Source organism: Montipora capricornis, chromosome 10 (assembly GCF_036669925.1).
Source record: "Montipora capricornis isolate CH-2021 chromosome 10, ASM3666992v2, whole genome shotgun sequence".
Taxonomy (NCBI): domain Eukaryota; kingdom Metazoa; phylum Cnidaria; class Anthozoa; order Scleractinia; family Acroporidae; genus Montipora; species Montipora capricornis.
In genome coordinates this window covers 35284700-35309867 of record NC_090892.1, presented here as the reverse complement: position 1 = coordinate 35309867, position 25168 = coordinate 35284700, and the positions used below count along the sequence as shown (strand labels likewise).

The following is a 25168-nucleotide window of genomic DNA, read 5'->3' as shown; positions in this document are numbered from 1 at the left end:
AGGAGCAGTGATGGTACATGGGTGAGAGCAAGCACCTCCCACCAATGTGGCCCGGGCTCGATTCCCAGACTTGGCGTCCCATGTCGGTTACGTTTGTTGGTTCTCTACTCTTCTTCGCGATATTTTTTCTCCGGGTAGTCCGGTTTTCCCCTCTCCTCAAAAACCAATCTTTGACTTGATTAGATTAGATTTCTGTACAATGTCGCCAATTAGTGCTCCAGCGTCAAGTTCACTAAACCCTTAAATAAAGTTCATCATGTTCACTGTTCAAGAGTGTTTGCGTTTCCTACTTGGTAAGGTTAAGACCGTGGGAGGGGGCGAATTAAGGAAAGGAAAGGAACTTTATTTAAGTGTCTAGTCTTCTAGCGCTGGAGCACTAATGAACGCAAATCAGATCACGATTTCGACTTAAAAAAAAAACCCTGTCACTTTTGTCCTCTCTTAGCAGTGTCGTTTCAAGAACGTGGCAGGTACTCAAACCGTCTATAATCATTGTCTTTTCATGGGTTCTTAAATAGTCTTGGTCTTCTGATCTTCTGGTTGGCTCAAACCGAGACCACATTGCATTATTTTCGATAGAGAAAGTTTCTTTCTATACTCAAGGTCAATTTGTTGAGCTTTTTTGTTCCCGTGAAGACGTGTAGGACACAATGAATGAGACAATTGCTTAACTTGACCCTTATAAGTTTGAGGATCACTACTCTCTTTCGTCAATAACCAGGACTTCAATTAACATTAATTTCATTCATAGAGGCTTTGACGGTAATAAAAGAGCTTAACAGATTGCTCCCGGCAACTGAGGGGCTTAGCTCAGTCGGTAGAACATAGAACCGGCATCGGAGAGGCAATAGGTTTAAATCCCGTTGGAACCATTATCATTTCTCGGTTGTTCATAAGAAACCATCGTTTAAATCGTCCAGATAAGTGCCAGCGGATCACTTCACTCTTTTGTCTATTTCCATACTGCTTTGGCGTTGTCTGGTAAATTGATAGTCTTCGTCTCCAGTGAATGGTTGTGAAAGGATTTAGCAGATTGAAGTGGTAAGCAAAAACTGTGATGAATGGATGTGTGCAAATCTAGTGAACTGTTATGCTGTTTTTCAGGTCACAAAAATGAAATGACCACCGCTTGCAAAAGTTACATAACTGAGCATGGGTACAAGACGGTGTGGGATTATCAACAAGATGAACTTGTCTCCAAACTGAAGAATTGCATTCGTTTAAATGAAGAATATCAAAGATGTTTTCAAAAGACGAAACAGCGCTTGGAAGAAAATCCAGAGGAAAGGCAGTTCGAATTCAGCGAAATGTACATTTTTGGTAAAATCAATACGTTTTCGCGTCGTCTGCATAAGATCATTGACATGTTAGACACAATGAAGGCGTTTTCGTGTCTTGGAGAGTCGCGGATTGAAGGAATAGAACAGCTGTGGAACAAATTTGTTTTGATCGTGACTACGATGAGAAAGAAACCATACGATTTGCTGGATTATCGGAAAATGGATTTTGATGCCGATTTTGAGGAGTTTAAGCGACAAATCAATGATTTGCAGGTACGGTCGGTCATAGAAAGAAATAAATGAGCGGTTACACCTCCCTTTGAAAAAAACGAGTTCCATAATTTAACTTTCATTTTGGCAAAAAGTACGGTTTCAATTTAACTTGTAATCGTTTTTTTTTTACCATGGGAATTGGAGGTAGTACATTTTTCAGTTTTTGATTTTAAGTGCCTCAAAAATGAGTTTTTTGTTAAGAGAAATTTCATTTCTGGGTTTCGATTTTAATTTTTGGAAGGTTTACATACGGGCCAACAACAACAACAACAGAAACATTTTTACTGTAAGTTTTAACAATGTGGGCAAGTAGTATCAAGACCTATTGTTGTCATTGTATTTTGCGGTAGGTCTAGATGAAAATAGCCCAATGTATTTGCAAGTGGAGATAGTTACCCTGGAAACGAAAAACAGCTGAGGCTAATGACACTTTAAAGTAACGAAATTTGTCTCGCTTTTCGTCCTTTCAGTGTAAAAAAGTGAAGTTTTTTGTAAGGTAACTAACGTTAACTTATTAGCTAAATTAAAAACTGGAAAAAAGGGTTTGGTAATTCTTGACCTCACTGCGTTACTGCAAGACAGAAGAGGTCTTTGAGGGAAAAGTCTTTAAAATGTAGTAATATTGTTCTCAACAGATCCAGCTTCAGGTTTTTATGGACAACTGTTTCGATCGCATACCATCAACCCAGCGAGCCTTAAGGCTAATTAGGAAATTTGAGAGGTTAGTCCGTCGTTGCATGGGGAAATTCATTTTTGTCCAACTGTTTTCTCACTTTTTAACGTTGACCGTTGGTTACGTCCATAGTTCAATGACTAGAACCTTAGTTATGTTAGAGTTTTTGTTGTGACATCGTGGTCTTCTCGGGTTGGGGTTAGGGATGAGCTTTCAAAACAATCCCCCTCCATCTGAAGCAAATGTTATTAGCAGAGAGATCTCGTGAAAATTTATAAGGAAGAAAGACACAGTCCACACTCAAAAGGAAGGAAAAACAAGAAAAAGGAAAACTTACAAAATTTTTGGTTCATTCTTTGCCCTTTGGTTGGATTAACTCGATAGAAAATCTCTTTGTTACGAGTGCATGGTGCGGAATTCAGTTAACCGTCTCAAACTTTCTCAACAGGCTTAATCTGGAAAGCTTGAAAGAGACGATTCAGGATAAGTACGAACGAATCCTGATGCATTTTGGTCGTGACATTGAAACAATTCAAAAGATTTACCAGAGACATCGAAACGACCCACCAATAGCCTGGGACTTACCGCCAATCGCAGGCAAGATAGCCTGGGCCCAACAGATGTACCGGCGGATTCAAGAGCCAATGGAAATGTTTCAGAAGTATCCCACAATTCTTCAGAACCCTGAAGCCAAAAAGGTCATTAAGAATTACAACAAACTTGCTAAGGTGCTGTTGGAGTTTGAACTGCTGTACCACCAGGCTTGGAAGCAACAGGTAAAGAGAATGGTAAAAGCATGGACCGGGGCTCCTTTAATCAATAAACAAGACACTTCAAGTAGCCGAATTACTCAGGCTGATATTCTTTGATGATTTTGGGTTCAAAGGTCACTAAATGATGAGATATTTGGGTCATTTCAGTACGTACACTAAACACAAACACGAATTCTCGTTTTCGCTTGCCTATAACTGCATTGGAATGGGTCATTTTAATTACACCCGCTTGTAAGTTGTTGCCTAAAAGTTTCTGAACAGAACACTTTTTCCTCCGTTGGCAGTTGGAACTCGTTAACCCCTGAGAAAAGTCATTACCAAATTTCCCCTGTGGACAATATGAGCGAAGTCAATATTAACAAATGAAGTAATAGTCACATGTTTTGTTTCTTCTTGGTTTGTCTAGTTGAAACAGTCGGAGTTTTAATATACTCAACTCTCTTTCACTGATTTATTTTGACAGATGTTGTCCTTACAAGGAGTTGAACATGTTCGGCCTCTAGTTATTCGTGTAACCTGAGCAATGGACGATCAAGTAATACTTTCAGGGACCGTCCCTGACTAATTCTTACTTTTTTTAATACAGGTGGAAGTTGCAAAGTCTGGTCTCCAGGCCTCTCTCCTCGTACGGCATCCCGAGACCAAAGAGTTGTTTGTGAACTTTGATCCCCAGATAATAACTCTCATTCGAGAATCGGAGTGTATGGTCCGCTTGGGTCTGGACATACCCTTTGGTGCGCAGACCCTTCTCCAGAAACGAGAGGCCATAAAGAGAAACTACAACAGACTTGAGGTAAGGTATAATAATTTAGCGATAACGTGCGTGTAATCATTTCCTAAATCTTTAATGTAGTGAAGCTGGATATCTCTTGGATGGACTGACCTGTCTTCTCCGAAGGAGGATTTAAGCCACTTATAAATTTGATGGATATTAAATTGTAGCTTTTATTTCTAATGAATGCGAGGCAAAAATTAAAGTCAACTGAGTGACAATTCCAGAGGGGAGCCTATTGTCCACTGAATCCAGATCGAATCGGACGTTGAACATGTTGCTTTCTGAGGAGAGAAAAACCAACTGAAAAACTGACGCATTGTCCTGTATTTGTCCATGAGTAAATCCATGCGACAGTGGGAAAACTACTAGCTTCACCATTTTGTACTTTTCACCTTTCACTTTAATGTTGCTTTCTTGTTATTGTCTATCTTTTAGCTTCTGCTTGCTGAGAGCGTCCGGGTGCTGAGTCGAATACCACCAGCATTTAAACCCCTCATGTCACCACATCTCGCCAAAGTGGACGCAGCAATCGAACCTGGTCTCACTATGCTGAACTGGACTTCCCTGAGTCTTGATACGTACATCGACAGCGTGTACGAAGCCCTAAAGGAACTAGAGCTTCTGATCGACCGAGCAAATGACCTGGTCAAATTCCGGATTGAATCTGTGTTACAAGAGATGAGTGATACTACTCTTTGTGAGCTTCCGAGTGATGCACCATGGACAATCGAGAAGTTCCTTAAAAACACCGAGGTGAACTCTTCTTTCTTTGCTGTAATTTTCTTTCATGTTTGAGTATTACTTATTTTTTTCAAATTTGGCGAAAGAAAAAATCCTTGGATTTTCCTAGATCTTGCTTTTTGTTGGAACTCGTATGAGGCGCACTTGGAGGTTTTCCTGAGACAATGGTGAAAATTTAACCTTGTAAACAACAATCCCCGTTACTACTCAAATTTAATCAAAGGTAATTAACAGCGATCATTGATTTTCTATTTGTTGCATCTTTCTATCATCGCAAATTCGGAAGGACGTGATTGTTTTCTCAAGCAATCTAGCAGCGCAATGGTAGGTTAGGAGTGACGTTTGTTTCCAGTAGCATGGCTCGGTTTCCTTTGTTCTCGCAGGGGATTATATTGAGATATTCCCCTGCAGTTATTCCCCTCAAAACATCGCCAGTGCAAATTATAACACGTGGGAAACTACACTTAGATATTCAACTCAGACCATGACAATTTTTTTTCGCAATTTTTCACGCACATGGATGTAATTTAAGTCCCTAGAGACTACATATATTTTTTCCTTTACAAATCTTCATCAAGCCGTTATGCCGACATCTCAAACAACAGTGCATTTTCTAGAAAACCTCACCGATGTGTAAAATAAGTATTTTATCTGCCTTTCACCCGGGGATATCAGATTTATTCACCCCTGGTTCCGCCCACGGGCGGAACCAGAGGTGAATAAATCTGATATCCCTTCGTTTCAGGCCGATAACCCTTATATATATTTCAATTGACAGGAGCTTTGCAAGCGTGGATCTGAATTGCTGGAATCAAAGAGCACACGGGTAGAAGAAGCTGCCAACGAACTCATCTCAATGCTCCTTGAGTTAGATGAAGAAGATGAAGACGAGCTTAACAGCGACGAAGATCAGAGAGATTTGGAAGATTTGCCAAACGACGAGGGAGAGGAAGAAACAGCTGTCCCCAGAGAGGAGAGTGCTCGAAGCCGTCCGCGCACGGGTGGGAGCCGTCCAGATAGTCGTACAGGCAGTAGCCGATTAGGAAGTGCTGCCATCAGTCCAGCAGTGGCTGCAGCTAAGCGCAAGCGCGAAACTCGTGATCAGCTAAACATGGAGGCTCAGGAACTGCTGACTCATTTTATTCATAAGAACGTTGACGCGATTGTTCGAGTTACAAGGACAACGTTAGATTCCATGCGCAAGCGTGTGCAGTCAGCTTTCGCGCATCATTACGTTGACAAAGGAAGGGCACTTACACAAGGAAAAGATTCTGGGCCGGATTTGTCACCGCTTTTTTCAGCTTACGTCACTTTACAAATACCAAACATCACAATGCAGCCAGCTTTGGACGAAATTCAGCAAGGACTAAATAAGGCGGCACAATACGTTGTTTCCGTGTCGAAAGGCGTGTCACAGTGGAACAAGACTTGCAAAGCGCTCTTGAAAGCTGAAAAGAATGAAAAAGAGGATTCCGATAATGAAGGTCGGAGTCGCTCGGCAAGCAACGTAGGCAGTGACGATGAAAGCAGATCTGACGTTGCGCCCTCACGTCGAGTGACAGGAATGCCAGTCGATAGCGATGCGGGAACTGTCGTCAGCTTGGCTATTTTCCCGCAGCGAGCGAACTACTTCAAGAACGTGGCTGAAAATAAAGAAATCGCGAAGCTTGTAGCTTTCCTTTCCACGGCGATTAATTCCCAGAAGAAGGACATTACGACTTCCTTGGAGTTCTTTAACAAGTACGAACCGATCTGGAAGGAAGATCGTGAGACAAACATCGCTAAGTTTCTCGAAACAGAACCGAGGCTGTCGGAATTTGAAGCTCAGATATTGAAGTACAATGCATTGGAGGAGACTATCCTGCAAGAACCTGAGTCTTATAAAGCTGGTGCCATTGCTTTGCTTACAGGTGAAAAAGTAGTAAATATATCCTTGAAAAGGAGGCATTTCCAGGGATGCAAATCCGGCTTTTGAGTGATACCACAGAGCCCTCCCTTCTTTTGGTCAACACCGATAATTAAGACGATAGTTAATCGAGAGACTGGTTATGAAACGTTAGAACCTTCAAAAGCGAGAACAATGTTGTTGCAATCGATGTTGAATCGACCGTGACCCTGCACAATCTTTTTTTTTCGCTTCGCACGGGTTTGCAAATTAGTTGCGCATAATTTGATCGAAGGATTTGATTGGTTATCTTCTCGAAAAAAGGAGTGTTTTGTGCAGGGTCAAGGCCAAAAATACGGACAAAACATGAAACAAAGGGACTTGTCGAGTTTCATAACCATCTCCATGCATTAACTATGTTAAGACCTCTCTCTGCTTACGAAATACGTGCAGTCGTAGTGAAGGTCTCTTCGTAAGACCGTCAGGAACAAACCTTTGCCACAAATTTGAGTATGCGCAAACTCAGGGAGGGATTCGAAGACTTTCCGATTCAAAATAAGTCAGTGTTGGAAGAAAAGTAGATCAAAATGTTAAGTATTTCAACATTCGGTTAAACGCCCTTCGTGTCTTTCTCGTCAGTGTGAAAAACTAAAGATTGGGATCCTTGAAACAGCGTTTTCCTTTTTATGGATGGATGCTATATCACCTTTGACATTAAAAAGGGCCATCAGTTTTTTTTTTCAATGCGAAACCAATTTGGCCCTAATTTAGTGGAGGATGAAACTAAACAATTGGCAGCTGCTTTTCTTATAAACTGCGTTGCTGTTCGCACTGGTTTTTCATTCCAGTGTGTGAAAAAGTGAGAATTATTTGTTGTAATAAAAAATCGAAGAATGAGCACTGATGCCAGTATTGTTAACGAAATGTGTCAAGTTCATTTATGCATGTTCGTTGTAATGTTTTAGTGAGGACTTTCTCTCCTCTTGCTTTTAATTGGTTTTCTTCCACGTCTCAGAACGCCTCAAAACAGCGCTATGCGCGGAAACTAGAGCTTGGTGCGTGGCTTTTGGACGGAATTGTAACGTTCGATATCGTACAGAAATGGAGGAGGTCTTCACCTTTCTTGAGGATATCACGAAACGGTTGAGCCGGCCAATCAAAGACCTTGATGACATACGACATGCCATGTCAGCTTTAAAAGAGATCCGAGATAGAGAAATCATGATTGACATGTCTATTGGACCAATAGAGGTATGGTGCCATTATTCTTCTAACATGTTTGAGTTGTACATTCATTAGTACAGTAATTCAAAGTTCACATCTCTTCGGGATAAAATAAAATGGGGCTTGAAACTCGTTTTTAAAAGAATAAGTAGGGAACTATAGGTTGGAGTGGAGTGCCCCTTTCTGACTGCACGGATTAACTTTGAAAATCTAAATTTTTTCAAGTGTGCGTTTTCAGAACAGAAGCCTTGGCCTCTAATAGAACTCTTACTGCAATGGTTTTTGGTTTTTGCCTACTAAGCATAGCAATGCATTACCAAAGCAACTGCAAAACGTCTCGCAAAAGAAACCTGCTTAATTTACTTATTCCATGAACGTGCGGGCTCTGGAGTTCAAATTCCAAGTACCGTTTTGGTTCATTCCTCCATGTGCAATCACATTTGCAGCAACGATTACCGGATTGTTAAAAAATTGAAACAGGCAGAGTGGATCGAAATCAGACATGTGATAATGCAGAACACGACGCACGATTGACGCATTCGGCTGACAGTGACCGACAGCTTCGGAAACGAAATGGTTGATAGGAATTTGAACTTCACCGTCAAGGCACAGTAAGGTGAACAGAATTGCATGTTCAAAACATTGAAGAGTTCGCAATAATTGTCGTTGTTCTTATTTATGTCTTTTGTATATTTCGTCTTGCAGGAATCGTACGCCATGTTGAATCGTTACGAACTCTTAGTCGCCAAGGATGAGTCTGAAAGAGTAGACACTCTTCGGTATTCATGGCAGAAACTTCAGGCTTTGGCGGTATACATTATAGTTTCATGTGGTTCCTTTTAATTAACGCGGGACAATTGGGGAAAGAACCGTGAAGATGTGGCACAGTCACACTTGGAGTTTTCGGGAGACGCACGTATAAAAGATGCTTGGAACAGAAAGTTTCGGTTCCCTTGCCGTCTTGCCCCGGAAACAACCCCCCCCCCCCCCCCCCCCCAAAAAAAAAAAAAAAAAAAAAAAAAAAAAAGGAAAAAACAAAACAAAACAAGTGCTGGTGTTGGGAGACGGAAGTACAAAGGAACCGTTTGATTGGACAGATTAAATTTCCCTACCCCTGCCCCCTCCCCGTCCCCATAAAACGTGAAGGAAACGTCCCGGCTTTCAAGTGCATCTTTGGTGCGCGAGACGGAATTTGAATGCCCAGTTGATTCTGCGACCTGTTTTTCACTTTCTAGACGGAATCGCAAGATCATCTTATCCAGATCCAGCCCAATTTCAAGGGAGATCTTATCGAGAAAGTGGAAGTGTTTGTCGTAGATGTTACTAATTTCTCTGATGACTATCAAGCGGTAGGTTAAATTATCTTGTTCTCTGCCTAATCGGTTCTGTAAAATAAGTACGCAGTTAAGTTCGGGAAATGTTCGAGCAATTAACGACATCATCTCAATACCTTGGAAATCCACTGTCCGCGCAATTCGATAAGTACTTTTCGTCGGCCTTTCTCTCAGGCACAAGAATATGGGAACTCTTTAATAAGGTGAGTTCCTCGTATTTTTTAATACTCCTGTACGCATTTGAACTTAGATTTGGGCACAGCTCTCACTCGTGTTTCAAGCGTTTCTGTACAAAGTAATTTTGAGATATCACTGTGATATATTGAGATTATAAAGTAAAATGTCGATTTCATCGAGTCGTGATTGTCTGGAAGCCGCAATAAACGTGTGCCGTGCGGTACCAGTGTCCAATCAATATTAATTCCACTGTTTCTTCGTAAAGTATGTTTCAGGTTAATCGATGGTTTGGAGAGAATTCTCAGCAATATAATGATCACAGAGTCGATTTGTTTGTTTGTTCTTCTTGCACGAGGGTTTTGCTTCCTCATCAAAAAGCAGCATTAACTTTCTACTTTGTGAGGCTGACCTCTGGTTATTGAGGGTATATTGGAGACTATGTAGATGTGGTCATTATTCCCTAGCTATGTGGTTTTTAATGTTCCTGTTTTATTCCTACAGAAAGGACCAATGGTTTCTAATGTCCCACCGCGTGAAGCCAGTGACAGGCTGATCATTTTCCAGGTTGATAAAACAATATCAGTTTAAACTTTTCAAAACGAGAAAATTTAAGACAAAATCGGACAGACGTCAGTGATGCACATCTCTCGCCATTTGACATTTTCCCGCGCTTAGTCAGCGCGTTACGCAAACCATGGTGACAGATGGTGCTAAACGCGGGAAAATCGTCGAATAACTGCTTCATTTCTTTGGTCTGATTGCTTAGTTGTGGTTATGCGTCTGTATGCGGCATGCTTGTGGCTGCAAGTGAAGTCATAATGCCCTTATGTCTAGCAATTTTTAATCTCTTTGTGTACCAGATGACCACATTTTGTACGCCGCAGGAGCGAAGCTTGGTGGACCTATAAAATTAGCTGGAAATACACTAATTCACTGAAGTGTAACTTATTGTTGTCTTTGGTTTTAGAATCGATTCGATGCCCTGTGGCGCAAGTATATCACATATTCTGGCGGAGAGGAGCTTTTTGGTCTCCCAGTCACCGAATACCCTGACCTCATGAAGATTCGCCGAGAACTCAATCTTCTGCAGAAACTTTATGGCCTTTACAACGACGTCATTGACACTGTAAACGGATATTATGACATCCTGTGGGTGGACGTAAATATCGAGAAAATTAACGTTGAATTGCAAGACTTTCAAACACGGTAAAGAATAGAAAGATGTCTCATTTACATCATTACGATTAAGGCTATAGTATTTCTATCTAATGAGTGGCAAAAACATAATCATATTCTCCCTCGCGTAGCGCAGGTTGCATGTATTTCCCATGCGTTTTGGTTAGCCCGTTTGATTCGTGCGATTGGGCACTACAATTCTGACCTTAGCTGTAGTTTTTACTCCTAGTGTCTCGTCTTAGGTTCGAGGTGCCAATTTTTTTAAATGTTCTTATTTCGCTAGCACCTGTATTTATGCTATGAGAATGAAATGAACATCATATCTATGATCCTTGTGTGTAGTTTTGAATCCAAAGAAATTGTATCTTGTTGAACTCTATTTTTGCTTTGTTAGGTTCTCCAGCAAACACAGATACTTCTATCTTTTTCTGAATTTTTTAAGCAATCGATTTTGAGATAAATTTTCAGCTAAACATTGTCAGCGCTTTTGAAACATTTCCGCTTAAAAATACTATTTGAAACTTTGATGGAACATAACAAATGCAAAACGCTATGTATATATAACTGAAATGCTGCCGAAATAAGAAAATTTCTAAGAATTGACACCAAGGATGTAACGAGACTTTAAACATAGTGTTTTCTTTCAGTGCGTAACCAAAATTGATTCATTTGTATGCGTTTCCCTTTTTCAGCTGCCGTAAGCTTCCTCGCGCCTTAAAAGACTGGCAAGCTTTCATGGATTTAAAGAAAACCATTGACGACTTCAACGAGAGCTGTCCTCTGCTTGAGCTCATGGCCAATAAAGCCATGAAGCAGAGGCACTGGGATCGTATAGCAGCCCTGACAGGACACACCTTTGACATGGAATCGGAAACATTCTCTCTCAGGAATATCATGGAAGCTCCACTACTGAAGTATAAAGAAGACATTGAGGCAAGACACTCGCCCTTTTTTCAATCTAGAGCTTAGATTTAATTGTGGTTTTGTTGTTATGCCAAAAAATTTCATTGAATTACTAGCAAGCGTGTTTTGATGGTTGGAATACATTGTGCTTCCTCTCAGACATTACCAGCACCTTTCTTTTGCTTCAGTAACATGGTCGCTGTTCTTTGTTTACCCCTTTAACATGGCTGCATGCTCTTGCGTCAAAAGAAAATGGAAACATGTTAGTTGGAGGGTTGTCCAATACAGCGATGGACATAAAGAGATCATGATTTACCTGACCTGGAGTAGGCGTCACAAATTGATCCTTAAACATAAGCTTTTACCAGTGCCCTAACCAAAAAGTAATACATAAGTTCTTATGCTCCAGAAGACACCTTGTGGCACATTGACGTGAATGCACTGTATCATGAATCTCATTTTTACCGACATGTATGGTCAGTTGACTGTGAGAATCTTTGATAACAAACTGTAGGTGCGCACTGGTTCAGGAATCTCAATAATACTTTATCTCCGGACAATTACACAGTTATGTTGTCGCAGTAATTTTGGTACTGGCGCAGCGTTGTTCAGAGATCCCCTGAACTGGGTTAACATCGCTAGACCTTAGTTTTAGACAAACAATTTTTTTTGTAAGTGTTTAAAATATTAGTGTCGTTGATACTGGATTAAAATGCGAAAGTCGGTTTAAGCAGTGCAAGGAATCAGGTGTCTCCGCAGTTGCAATAGAGCTCGCCTTTCACTATTGTGTTCCGGGCTCGATTCTTGAACTTGACTTTATGTGGTTTGAGTTTGTTGGTTCTCTTTCCTGCCTCGACAGGTTTTTCTCCCAAAAATTTGATCCCCAGTGTGATTTTCAGTGACTTTCTCGATCAGTATAGAATTTGTGCTCGACTGTATAATCTTGAGACCTTGATGAAGCTGCTTTTTAAGTTGCAATTAATTAGTGAAAATTGAATGAGCGTTCTTTGATCTCGACTTGTTGAAAATTGCGAGTCTGAGCCGAAGATGAATTTTTGCTAGTGCTGGAAACGTCACTTCCTGGTTTTCTTTATCGTGACCATATGACATTAGCTTAACATAGACACGACCTCTTTTATCTTTCATTTACACTCAGGATATTTGTATTGCCGCTGTTAAAGAAAAAGACATCGAAGCCAAGCTGAAGGCAGTGGTCGCTGATTGGAGCACACGTGAGCTTACTTTTGCCAATTTCAAGAACCGTGGCGAGCTTCTTCTTCGAGGAGACAACACATCTGAGATTGTGACATTGATGGAGGACAGTTTGATGGTTCTGGGGTCTTTAATGAGCAATAGGTAAGCGTACGTTTTGGGTTTCCCCAATAGATTTTCCAACAAGTTATTTCTAATTCAGGGAAGTCCTGAAACTTTACGGGCCATTTCAGGGTGTCACAATTCCCTTTTGTATCTCAAGAACGGAGAGGATTTAAGTCGTCAAACTTCACAGTTATTTTCCTTTTTGTTACCTTTAAAACACGTTAAAAGGTCGGCTTTCCAAAAGAAACGGTTGGCATTTTCACAAATGGTTTTTCGGGCCCGAAAAGAGTTCTGGACTTTCGAGAAACGGGCCTCGGATTGCGTCCGTTTGTACGGGTCTTTAGAGGTTGACGCGCTTATGCGTGAAGCTCACAACGAACAAATGTTTCGTATGTACTAAAGAAATGACTTTGGGTATTTTCCCCAGATATAACGCTCCGTTTAAGAAGAACATCCAGAGCTGGGTTCAGAAACTTTCTAATACAACTGACATCATCGAAAACTGGCTCACGGTGCAAAATCTGTGGATTTACCTTGAGGCTGTGTTTGTCGGTGGAGATATTGCTAAGCAGCTGCCAAAGGTTTGTGAACTTGGAAGATGCATCTCCCATTCTTTACTGATTCCAAAAAAAAGAAAAATAGCTTTAATATCAACCCCGCTTTCTGACTATATAAATCATTCCCTCAGCAAAATACATAGAGGATATTATACGGCGGCGCGAAGATATGAATTCGAGTAGTAAAAACAATACTTTACGAACGAGCGCAGCGAGTGAGTAAAATATTGTTTTTAACACGAGAAAATAAAATTCATATCTTCAAACCACTGTGTAAGTTACTTTTTATTACATAGGTAGGATTGTTTTACTCACAATTTTTCTTTCTAACACCGAGGGCAAACTTTATGGCAAATTCTTGCAGCTCGGCGGCAGGAATTTCTTCAATTTTCTCATTTCTTCTTCATTTGCAAGGAGCTCCTTGAATAATTTTAAGTTGTATGAAGTTTTATTATTCGTGGTAGCATTTTCTTGTTTCTCAGAGAAGGATTTTAAGTCAGCTTCAGAGAACTTCACGAATCTATCGCTCGCCATTTTTCACTGACTGTTTGCACAAACAACCATACAAAGGCGTCATCAATATCCTCACTACTGAAAATGTGGAAAATACGCCACTCGGGTCCCGGATGTAGTTTCCTATGAATTTTATTAGTGGTGTACTTTCCAGTAAAACACTCCAGTCTATATATTTTCTGAGGACTAATCTGGGTCTAAACTGAGATATAATACTCGTCAGCGTTCAATAATATGAGGGCCATATTTGACCTTTGGTGTTTCTTAGGTTGGCTTTTATAGAGCGATCCTAAATATTACAATCGGATTAGTCTGATCCGTCGAGCACAAGTTTCAAGATTTTTGTGGGAACTGTTATTTGCCAAAAGTGTCTTACACGGTTTTCATTGTGAACTGAATGAAGTAGCTGGATAACAGGATGAAGTAACTAGAGAATCGTCGCCAAGAGCAAAGCTTTAATTGTTGTGTCTATAATGGCCACTAAGAGAAACAAGTAAACTTTAAGCTAAAGGGATAATAGGGCCGTTTATACGAGAGAAAATAAGCCGCAGCTTACTCTGGCCGCGTCGTACATAATACGCGAAAGGAACTATTTATACGAGTATAAACTCTCAGGTCAGGATAAGCCGCGGGTTGAGAAAGCTGTGAACGTAGATTTTGTACCATTTATACGGGGTGTTTGCGTCTTATGTAAGCCGCCGCCAGAGTAAGCCGCGGCTTATTTTCTCTCGTATAAACGGCCCTAATGATAAAATAGTGATAGTAATAGAATTTCATTTCGGTATACGCCGGACTCATCTATGGAGTTGTTGCTCTCTAGCTACTTCTTAGTAGAAACGGGCCTCTCTTATCTTTTGTTTTTGTTAATTATTAGGAAGCAAAACGATTCCAGAACATTGACAAACAGTGGGTAAAGATCATGACTCGTGCACATGAGAACTCAAATGTGGTACAGTGTTGTGTGGGAGATGAAACCCTTGGACAATTGTTGCCTCATTTGTTGGAACAACTGGAGCTCTGTCAAAAGTCACTCAGTGGGTATGTTGTCGTAGAGTCGGCCTATGCCCTCCGACTATTTTTTCGCATTCTCTACCATTCAGGCTACAGGAGACTCATCATGGACGTTAGGACATTAAACTAGTTTGAGGTGACAATTTTCCTGCTACACTGCCACGACTGAAATAGTCGGAACGATGCATTCTCGCAGTTGTAAGAAGTAGACGGTAAACGCTGCATGACGCTGATAAATGAATGAAAAAATGTTTTTTTTCCTGATGATGACTCGGGGGGTATTCGGAAAAAATCCGAGTGCAGTCGAACCTACGAACTTCCGTTCACTTTATTCGTGTTCTCACGGTCTGACTAAAACGAGCAGGCTATGGAAGCCTGTGCAGGTGAAACAAATGACTTCCGAAAGAGTTTCCTCCCCATCATCCTTTATATAGACATTGCGTTTCGAACGCATTGATACGAATGTGACCCGTGTTTTAAATGTTTCAGTGGTATTTCTTGATTCTTTCTGCAATACATCAACAACTTAATGTTAAATTGCCTTAGGTTGTGATCCATTTAGCACTGTCAACTATTTCCAGTGATTTTAAACTAAAATCGCTGAAATCATGCTATTTCAACGATCCACTTAGTGAATTATATGAGGCTCCTGTGTCTTGTGCTTTTAGTCCTGCCTGCAAAATCACCGTTGCCTGTAAGGTCGCTTTCTTTTGTCACAATACGAATTCTTTTGAATCCCATCTTGCCAGGTATCTGGAGAAGAAACGGCTTGTTTTTCCAAGATTCTTCTTTGTTTCTGATCCAGTCCTTTTGGAAATCCTCGGTCAAGCAAGCGATTCACACACCATTCAGGTAAAAACAACAATCATACGTGTAAAATTGTATTTTTGAGTTGATCTTCACGGGATTCGAAATGTGTTGGGATCACATGAAAGAAAAGAATGAAATACGCTATGGAAATTTATTTGGCCCTTTATGTGAAGTTGACTGTCATACGCTCATCGATCATCATTATCGTCATCTTCATCATCTGTGACTTCATCGTCATACACATCATCATCATCATCAACATCTTCGTCATCAGTATCAGCTACGGCATCATTACTGCACTGGTCGTTGTCTTTGAAAACTTGACATTTGACTTCTGTTCATACTGGAGTTTTCCATTTCGATAACTGACAGACATTGATTGCCCTGCTCATTAAATATATTTTTGTCACATTTCTTAGGCTCATTTGCTAAACGTCTTTGATAACACCAAGACTGTGAAGTTTCATGAAAAGGACTATGATCGCATTTTGGCCATAATCTCATCAGAGGGAGAAACAATTGAGGTCAGACCGATTTTTTTGTTTTCTGGCAGTTGGGTATAATAATAATAATGTTCTTGTAAAGCAAGTCTTCTTCAAATAATCTAGGACAACTTATTATAACTATCCTTTTTTTCCTTCGGCCGCTCCCAAAGTTATACAAAACCAATCCAATTTCGGGTTGTCATCAATATTTTAAGATTTACGCAGTACTTGTCCTTTAACTGCATCAATTTACCCTTAGACATGGTCTGGAATGATCTCTCTCACATCCCTTCTAATGCTATTACTTTAAGAGAAAGAGGTTTCCCACATGTAGTAACTCTTTCCCCAATTTCCTGCAGCTTGAAAAGCCAGTTATGGCACAGGGCAACGTTGAAGTGTGGCTGGGTACCCTGTTACAGATGTCACGCAAGTCAGTCCATCACGTGATTCGTACAGCGCATACTGCTGTACAGGACCAAGGTTTTAACCTGATGGAGTTTCTCAGCACGTTTCCTGCTCAGGTAGTTTAATGATGTTTTGACTAAGTTTTCGAATTCATAACTTAAAAGACGGTTCAATATTGGATTTTTTTTGGCAATTGTTGTCGAATGTGCCTGGCGACTTTTTGAAAAAGTTTGTTCACTTGACCAGCTGCCATTACGCCTAACTTTATTCCCCTGCGATATGATTACAGACGGCTGAGAGATAAGGTCGTATCGTCATAAACAAGTGTTGCAAAAACGGTGTATTCCTTTTAAAATGAGGTCGTTGTAGATGCTTGATTCCATGTCATCGATTCTGCGCTCTAATTGAAGGATTCCGTCTTCCATCTCAGTAGAAGCGGATTTCCAGAAGCTAGTTCTGGGATTCTGGATCCCTAGACTTAGTTTACGGGTTTCAAGATTTTTTATTACGTAGGCAAACGTTTGGATTCCATGAACCTTGCCATACCATATAGTAATATTTGATGTCGTGATGATAGCACATTTTCTATATGTATTTGGCCAGATAGGCTTTTTTTAAAGCAACAAGCAGTGAAAGAAGTGATTCAAATCAGATCAGAGGTTGAAATCTGCAATTAGTTGGCTACTTACACAGCGTAGTGGATTCAAATTCGGGGCCACTGCATGAAGACCAATGCAGCCTTGGGAGAGAGCGGGATTTAAAGCTTGCGAAACCGCATAAACCACACTGAACGAAATTATAGATTAGAAGAGCGTTATTTGAAGCCGTTAAATTCACTTGAACCACATTGAGCGGGATTAGAGATTTGAAGAGCGGGATTTGAGAAGTTGGATTCGACCTTTTTGTTTCAGGTCGGCCTTTTAGGCATCCAAATGATATGGACGAGAGACTCCACCGAGGCGCTGACAAATGCGAAATATGACAAGAAAGTCATGCAGCAAACTAATACAGCTTTCCTGGAGTTGCTCAACGTGCTGATCGAACAAACAACCAAAGAACTGACAAAAGTTGAAAGGACAAAGTTTGAGACTCTTATTACAATTCATGTTCACCAGAGGGACATCTTTGACGATTTGGTGAGTGAAATTAGAATCTCAAGGATTTCATGACTTAACCTGAACTGGATGGATTACCCATCAAGAATCACGGTTACCTGGGCTTAAAATGTGAATTTATACGTCACATAAGTAAGTGTTGCTTCGCGCGAGTTTTGACTGGTTTATTGGGGGTGTTTGATATGTTCCTTTGGATAAGAAAGTAATTCATAAATCCAGTCCATTTATTGAAAATGTTGTCAGAGTTATGCGTTACCGGCTCATTCTGTTTGTTTATTATTCCATGCCTCTGGCTTTAAACAAACGGATCTCCAATGCCCGATACGACTTGTGTTTGCTTGCCTCATTTCATTAATTGGTGCCGCTGGCCTCTCAGAACCCCTACCCCTTATAGTCTGTTTTATGTCCAGTTACAGACCCAATCTTAGTCAGTAAACCTTACATGTACCTTTTAATTGTAATTTCAAAACGGAATGTAATGCGACTAGTAAATAGTAAATCAAGAGCGCCACATTTCTTTCTGTAACAACGTTTTTAACCGCGAATCTTTCCATTTTGAAATCCCACTAGCCAGAATTTTCTTACCCCCAAATCCCGACAATTTGCGACCCCATTCTAGTAATTCTGTCGGAAACTCTGTTGAAAATGTAACCCGATTATATTCTATCCAGTCGTAAAAATGCGACCCCATCCAGCGGCACATCCCCATTAGCTCAGTAGTAGGAAGTCCCCCTCCCCCGGGATTTTCTTGTAATAATGGAAATTTTAAATTGTAGACTTGTCATGAGGTGTGTTGAGTTGCCAGGTTCTAACAACTTATTTTTCGTTTGTTTTTCAGTGTCGTATGCATATCAAGACTCCAACCGACTTCGAGTGGCTGAAACAAATTCGGTTCTATTTTAACGATGACACAGACAGATGTTTAGTATCCATAACCGATGTTGACTTTATCTATCAAAACGAGTTCGTTGGCTGCACTGAACGACTTGTCATCACTCCACTGACTGATCGGTGTTACATTACTCTGGCCCAGGCCCTCGCCATGTCTATGGGCGGAGCGCCGGCTGGACCGGCTGGAACTGGAAAAACAGGTTAGATTGGACCGAATCGATTAACTTTTAGCGGAACGTTTTGGATCATTGTCGAAGACGTACAAGAGAACGGTATTATTTAATATGTGCTATGTAGTTGTGAATCAGTTAATTTTAACATAGGTGGTTTTAATTAGGACGTAGGCTGCCGCAAAATTATTACACTAGCCAACGACAACAACAGAAAGACGTAGGGAATCGTTTTAGCCAATCACAGCAAACACTTACAAATGCCGGGAAGAGCGGGAAAACGTATATGCAAGCGAGGCATAGTTGGTTTTGATTTAATCCTCGACTGGCTGAGAATGTAGCGCAAGATTCGGCCTTTAAGCCTAGTGTAGCAAGTCAGGACGATAGCAACCCCCAATTTATTTTTCAACGTAACACTGTTGTATACTGCATTAATTACCGTAAATCAGTCAGATTACTCATGTAACATCCTCGAAAAAGCTTAACGAAAGATTCTTTTTAACAATTTTGCAGTTGGATTTTTTTTTTTCAAACTTTAGGACGTACTTCACACATTGACAAGTTTGTGTCCCAACGAAAGGATGAAACAGAAACGCAAAAACGCGTTACATTGTGTGAAGATATGCAAAAAAAAAAAAATCATTGTCTTTGCTCTTACAGAAACCACTAAAGACATGGGCAAAGCGCTTGGAAAATATGTTGTTGTGTTTAACTGCTCGGATCAAATGGATTATAGAGGACTGGGACGAATTTTCAAAGGTAAGCACAAAAGGCAAGTGAATTGAATTACGAATTACCTTGTCTATGATTTCCATACATCTGAAGCTGGTTTCAGTGGAAGCCTGCGGTATACACCCTTTTCCCCTATCCCTTTGTGAGGGTTCCTATATGTTCCACTTACCTGGCTATAACAAAACAATGCAGTACAAAGTCGAAAATGGCGTCTATTTTAAGTCACTGAGTACTAAATTGGACACGACCTGAAGTTTGGAAAGACGCTCTCTAATTAACTGAGCTGCGCTTATAGTTAAGTGTTTTGTTATGTAATATTTGGTCTAAGAGGGCCCTTCCAAACACAAAACGGAAGATTGTTGTGCACAATCATGCACGGGTAAACAACACCGTGAAGTTGTAGATCTCGTGGTTCATATGCTCCATTCTTCGTTGTTCTTCAAACTTTTCTTTTGTTTGTTTTGAATTTGTGTTTAGGTCTTGCACAGTCAGGAAGCTGGGGCTGTTTTGATGAGTTCAACCGTATTGACCTCCCTGTATTATCAGTTGCGGCGCAGCAGATCTACATTGTACTGATGTGCAAGAAAGAGAGGAAGAAGCAGTTCATATTTTCGGACGGTGATGTGGTGGACATGAACCCTGAATTTGGTAAATTTAAGCGAACATGGAGCGGACGTTATTTTCGTCCTGCGTAATTAATAACTTGAACAAATCGCTGAAAGCTAAATAATCCAATCAGGTCGCAATGCAAATACGCGCTACTTGCGCTTAGCCTTTGTGACTTAGCAAATGCCATAATATACAAAGTATCCAGTTTAAAAGAAGAAGGTTTTTTCGCGTCAAACCTTAAAGAATGGAGATCATGGCCCTTCATGTTGCGGCTATTGGTAGTGATGATGATGTAATTGTCATGGTAAATAACGAGCTCGAAACGTCAGCTTGAAGATCTTTCTTACGGTGTTGAACTTTCCTTTATGAACTCATTTGATAAAACAAAATTTCGTGTTGAATTCCCCACCGACGCAGCACCACAGTTAAGTTCTTTAGAAACGAAGCCAGTAGCTTGAAAGACTATCAAATATATCGTAACCATGTTCTTTCTGTTGCAGGCATTTTCTTAACTATGAATCCAGGCTACGCTGGGCGACAAGAGCTCCCTGAAAATCTCAAGATCCAATTTCGCACCGTCGCTATGATGGTTCCAGATCGACAGATTATCATTCGTGTGAAACTTGCTAGCTGTGGGTTCATCGATAACGTAACTTTGGCCCGAAAGTTCTTTACTCTTTACAAACTATGTGAAGAGCAGCTCTCAAAACAGGTACAGCGTAGTTGGCCGGTAGGACCTTTAAGCCTGGTTTTCAATATCGACGCAAGCATAAGCACAAGAAGCATACGCAAACTCAGTAGCTTGTTGTTTAGAGCCTATTGGTCGAACAATAGGTACTAATTAACTGCAAGTAAATGCGCCTGCGTGTGTTGCTTGTGCTTATGCTTGCGTCGCTGTGCGTCGCTAGTGAAAACCAAGTCTTAAGGTTCAATCACGCACGCTTCAGCCTTTAATTAATCTTTCAGTGGTGGCCACTTTATCTTATCGACGCTTTTCCACTGGATTCGTCGATTTTCCCATGTTTTGTTTTGTTTTGTTTTTAAAGGTTCATTATGACTTTGGTCTAAGGAACATATTGTCCGTTTTGAGAACTTTGGGTGCAGCAAAACGTTTGAGTGTTGGCGACAGTGAAAACACGATTGTCATGAGGGTGTTGAGGGATATGAATCTCTCAAAACTGGTAAATATTTCATAACCTTGCAGTAACATTATTAACCGCATACTGGCATGAGCGATAGTTTTTTTCTTTTTCCATCGCAATGAACCCCGGTCAAAAGTAGACAGCCTTTGTATGGATTGAACGTTTGCCATTCGCGTGTTTAGCATTCAGACCCACAAAAGAAGAAGATTTATATTTTATCGCCGTCTGTAGCATATTAGATCAGACGGGAATAAACTCTCAGGAACTCCCTTTCCTTTCAATGCTCTGATATTTAAGCACGCAATTGTAATTATTACAGCACTACCGTACCCGATTTGTCTTGACAATTCTCAAACTGTTTTAAGATTGACGAAGACGAGCCGTTGTTTCTGAGTCTGATCAACGATCTCTTCCCTGGAATTGTTTTGGATAAAGCTGGTTATCCGGAGTTAGAGCAAGCAATTGCCAATCAAGTTGAAGAAGCTGGGCTTATCAACCATCCATCATGGAGATTAAAACTCATCCAGGTACTGGGCATGTTGGCCAAGAGAACCCTATTAGGTTTTGTGCTTTTAAGTCGATTTGGTTCACACGACCGGTACCTCGCCTACATTGTGGCATCTCCCATGTATAAGCTTCCCGAAACCTCCGAGATGTAGTTGTAGCATATTCGGTTTTCCACTGTTAAGCCATTTGACCACTTAACGCCAAGGAAAGAGCGTGGTTGAAGTATGAGAGTGTTATAAATGTAGTCGTCCCTCACCACTCTAAGACGGAGAGTACTGACGTATTCTTTGCTGATACATTGATCGCCTCTCCTGTCTCGAAAAAAAGCACTGTACAATTCGCAAAAAATCAACTTTTGTTTAATGTCAAACCATCCAATAAGGAAGCCTTACCATGTTCTTTACGTGTAATTTTACTGTACTTCAGCCTTTCGCGCTGTCCAAAATGTATCACTCTCACTGAACTAAACGCGTCTCGTTTTCTGTAGAAGAGTGTGTATAAACAAGGAAATTATCTTGCAGCTATTTGAAACTCAACGAGTACGACACGGTATGATGGTGCTGGGTCCGAGCGGAGCAGGCAAAACCGCCTGCATTCATTTGTTGATGAAGGCAATGACAGATTGTGGTACGCCGCACAGGGAAATGAGGATGAATCCCAAAGCCATCACTGCTCCTCAGATGTTTGGGGCGACTAGATGTTTCCACTAATGACTGGACTGACGGGATTTTCTCTACTCTCTGGAGAAAGACACTGCGTGCTAAGAAAGGTTTGGGAATGATGTCATTCAGTACTAGTGTCCGTGCAATGTTTCTGTTTCGATATTTGAAGCACTTTACAGTCTTGACTTATGTTTAGTATTAAAACACATCTTGGAATAGGGAGAAATCAGATAAATAGAAAAAAATACACCAGTAATGTATTGTAGTTGTCGTTACTGTTACTTGTTTATACACTAATGACTTTCCTAAGAGTCAGGTATAATCTGGACTGGAGTGCTTTAATGTGACGTTTGTAGGACACTCATTGCTTTTAAAAATCACAGCGATTGCAATCTCCGTTAATTGTGAATAAGTGGGAGCTCATGACTTCGAGCTGAAACCTCACAAAATTTCTGGTTCCATTTTTTTTACCTGACCAACCACATTTAGAACGTGATCTCTCGCTAAACATTCTTAGCATAGCACTCAAATGTCTGCTGACCCCTATTTCGTCATAGGTGCATAATTTAATTTTTAATTTATGCGGGATATGGGTGGCCTGAGACAACGATCACTCAAACTGGGGGTTTTAGTTCGCTCATAGTCATGGGCTCCTGTGATGAGTTACTTTGGCCGATTCTCAGTTTAAAAGTCACTAACTAATGGTGTTTCTGTGTCAAGAAGCAAACGTTTTGGAATAGTCTTCTTGCCATTTTTTTAACGCTTTCCTTAAAAGGCCAGTCGTTCTTCTCGGACTGTTACTTCCGCCTTGCGTTGTAAAAAATACTGATCACCTTATGTCTTTTTTTATTTTAGGCGGTAGAATTTTAATTGGCGATTAAACTTGCGTTTATACTCTGAATCGACACGTTTTGGCATTTCAGTTTTTGGCCATCAATTAGGATAAAGTTTTGTTTCACGAAAGTATTGACTCTTGACGGACGGTGATCTGAAAGCCATTTAAAAGGAGGGCAGCTGAGAGCGATATTGATTTCAAAAAGACACTTGTTTATTTTAACTGGAATTTTCCTATTTAATGGTCCGCCATTACTAACTTTAACATCTTGAGAGAGCTGGATCGAGCAGAAAATGACGTCAAAGGCTCACTCGTTTAAGAATGCAATGCATGTGTACGCCGCAAAATTAATATGCAGCACGGGAGTTTCGGGCCTTTTAAATGCGCGTTTTGCATATATAATAAGCTGCATTCACACGCTGAAATTTTAAGTTAGTGAGCCTTTCACGTCACTTTTCCTTGGACAACAACAACAACAACAACAATTTTATTTAGCTAAATGTGATAGAAGGTGGATGGCTTACCCCGCAAATTGCTAGAAAAAGCTAATCAAGGCGGGGCAAGCCGACTGTAAGGACACACCTATTAAAAAACAATAATTTACACAACAACTCATAGTCCAACAAATTAAAGACACAGATTACATGGGGACTGATTATTAACAAATATCTATTAACTAATAAAGACCACAGTTTTGAACTTGAGTAATGGCGGACCGTGAAATTCAAAATTTACTCTCAAAGCAAACGGCCTTTGGATAAAAATCAAAGCTCAAAATTTTGCCAGTCAGGTGTTAAGCAAACACACTTTCAAAATTTTAAGAAATGAAGAGAGCGATTTTTTTTATCACAGGGACACTTTAAGCTCCCCATTATCTTACTCACTGAGTGATATTCCCGAATGCGGGCCGATTGGCATTGACACTTATCGTTGCGATTTATTTCCTAGGAGAGCGCATTTGGATTGTGTTAGATGGACCAGTCGACGCCATCTGGATTGAAAATCTAAACAGTGTGCTTGACGACAACAAAACATTGACCCTGGCTAATGGAGATCGAATCCCCATGTCTCCGCAGTGTAAAATCATCTTTGAACCTCACAACATGATAACGCTTCACCCGCCACTGTGTCACGCAACGGAATGGTGTACATGAGCTCCTCTGGTCTGGATTGGCGGCCAATTCTACAGGTAAGAATTGCGTTGCTCTTCATATCATTTACGTCCAGTTTGGCAGACTGATTTTTTTGAGCATCAAGTAAGTTCCCTTTTAATTTTATATAGGCGTGGCTCAACAAGCGTCTGGAAGCAGAAGCCGGAATCTTGAAAGATCTCTTTGACAAGTCCTTTGACGAGATCCTGCGCTTTACGAACGAGAACTGCGTCTCCAAGATGGATATTTTGGATCACAATTACATCATACAGGTTTGTTGGTGACAAATGCGTTGTCCTTGTTACATATACGTTTAGGAATGAGTCATTTCAAGGTTCCCGGGTCGCGTACGTGTGCATGGCGAACAAATAGGGATTTAGCAGTTTATTGTCCAGGCTACTGCCACTTTCCCGAATGCGAATGTTGGTCAGCCGGAGAGACGCCATTGGAACCTCAATGTCATCATAATAACATTAACTCAAACAAGATTTTATTCAAGCGTTGATTAGCTCTGACTTTCGTAGCACGTGGTGGAAAACTAAAATAATACTGAGGAATCAAGGACTAAATGAATACGACGCTCTAACGAAGAAGCAGAAAACGAAAACAAAATTACAGTTACTTACGTTGCCAACTCCTCCAGTAAGTAAAGGGAATAGGACTGAGTGGAGTCCATTCGGTCTGTAGTCATACGAGTGACAACAAAATCGATTTTTTTGTCATGAGTATTATACAGGCCGAATTGGAAAGACACGGAGCAGGGGTACCCAACGTCAAATTTCGGAATATATCTGTTTCGAAGACGATTTGAGATCTAGAATTTTTCGGAACATTTGTTGTAAAACTTCTTGTTTGCCTGGCTGTCCTAGGATTTTCGAACATCTAAAAAATGGTATAATTGCCCATTTTTAACGGATTTTACCCTAAATAGGACACCTATATTTTCGGGAGCCCTTTTTTTCTGGCTGAAAATTTCGGAAAGGTAAGTTTTAATCCCTATAATTTTCGAATCACTAGACTTTCAGCTAGGAAATCCGAACAG

The 25168-nt window shown here is 40.6% G+C and overlaps 1 protein-coding gene across 1 annotated transcript in view; it reads left to right on the top strand.

Annotated features, from left to right (window-relative positions):
* Positions 1–1118: 1118 nt before the first annotated feature.
* LOC138020731 (dynein axonemal heavy chain 5-like) overlaps positions 1119–25168 on the top strand; it is a 24510-nt gene continuing 460 nt past the window's right edge. The window contains 30 exon segments of the mRNA XM_068867665.1: positions 1119–1553; positions 2189–2274; positions 2675–3002; positions 3586–3792; positions 4210–4527; positions 5294–6425; positions 7416–7651; positions 8330–8434; positions 8860–8973; positions 9637–9699; positions 10103–10341; positions 11004–11244; positions 12371–12570; positions 12959–13112; positions 14476–14639; positions 15362–15464; positions 15842–15946; positions 16267–16428; positions 17224–17448; positions 18266–18518; positions 19149–19247; positions 19698–19868; positions 20330–20541; positions 20876–21010; positions 21337–21498; positions 22000–22164; positions 22166–22247; positions 23924–24076; positions 24079–24164; positions 24258–24398. Of these exon segments, the coding sequence (XP_068723766.1) occupies positions 1119–1553; positions 2189–2274; positions 2675–3002; positions 3586–3792; positions 4210–4527; positions 5294–6425; positions 7416–7651; positions 8330–8434; positions 8860–8973; positions 9637–9699; positions 10103–10341; positions 11004–11244; positions 12371–12570; positions 12959–13112; positions 14476–14639; positions 15362–15464; positions 15842–15946; positions 16267–16428; positions 17224–17448; positions 18266–18518; positions 19149–19247; positions 19698–19868; positions 20330–20541; positions 20876–21010; positions 21337–21498; positions 22000–22164; positions 22166–22247; positions 23924–24076; positions 24079–24164; positions 24258–24398 (6276 nt within the window).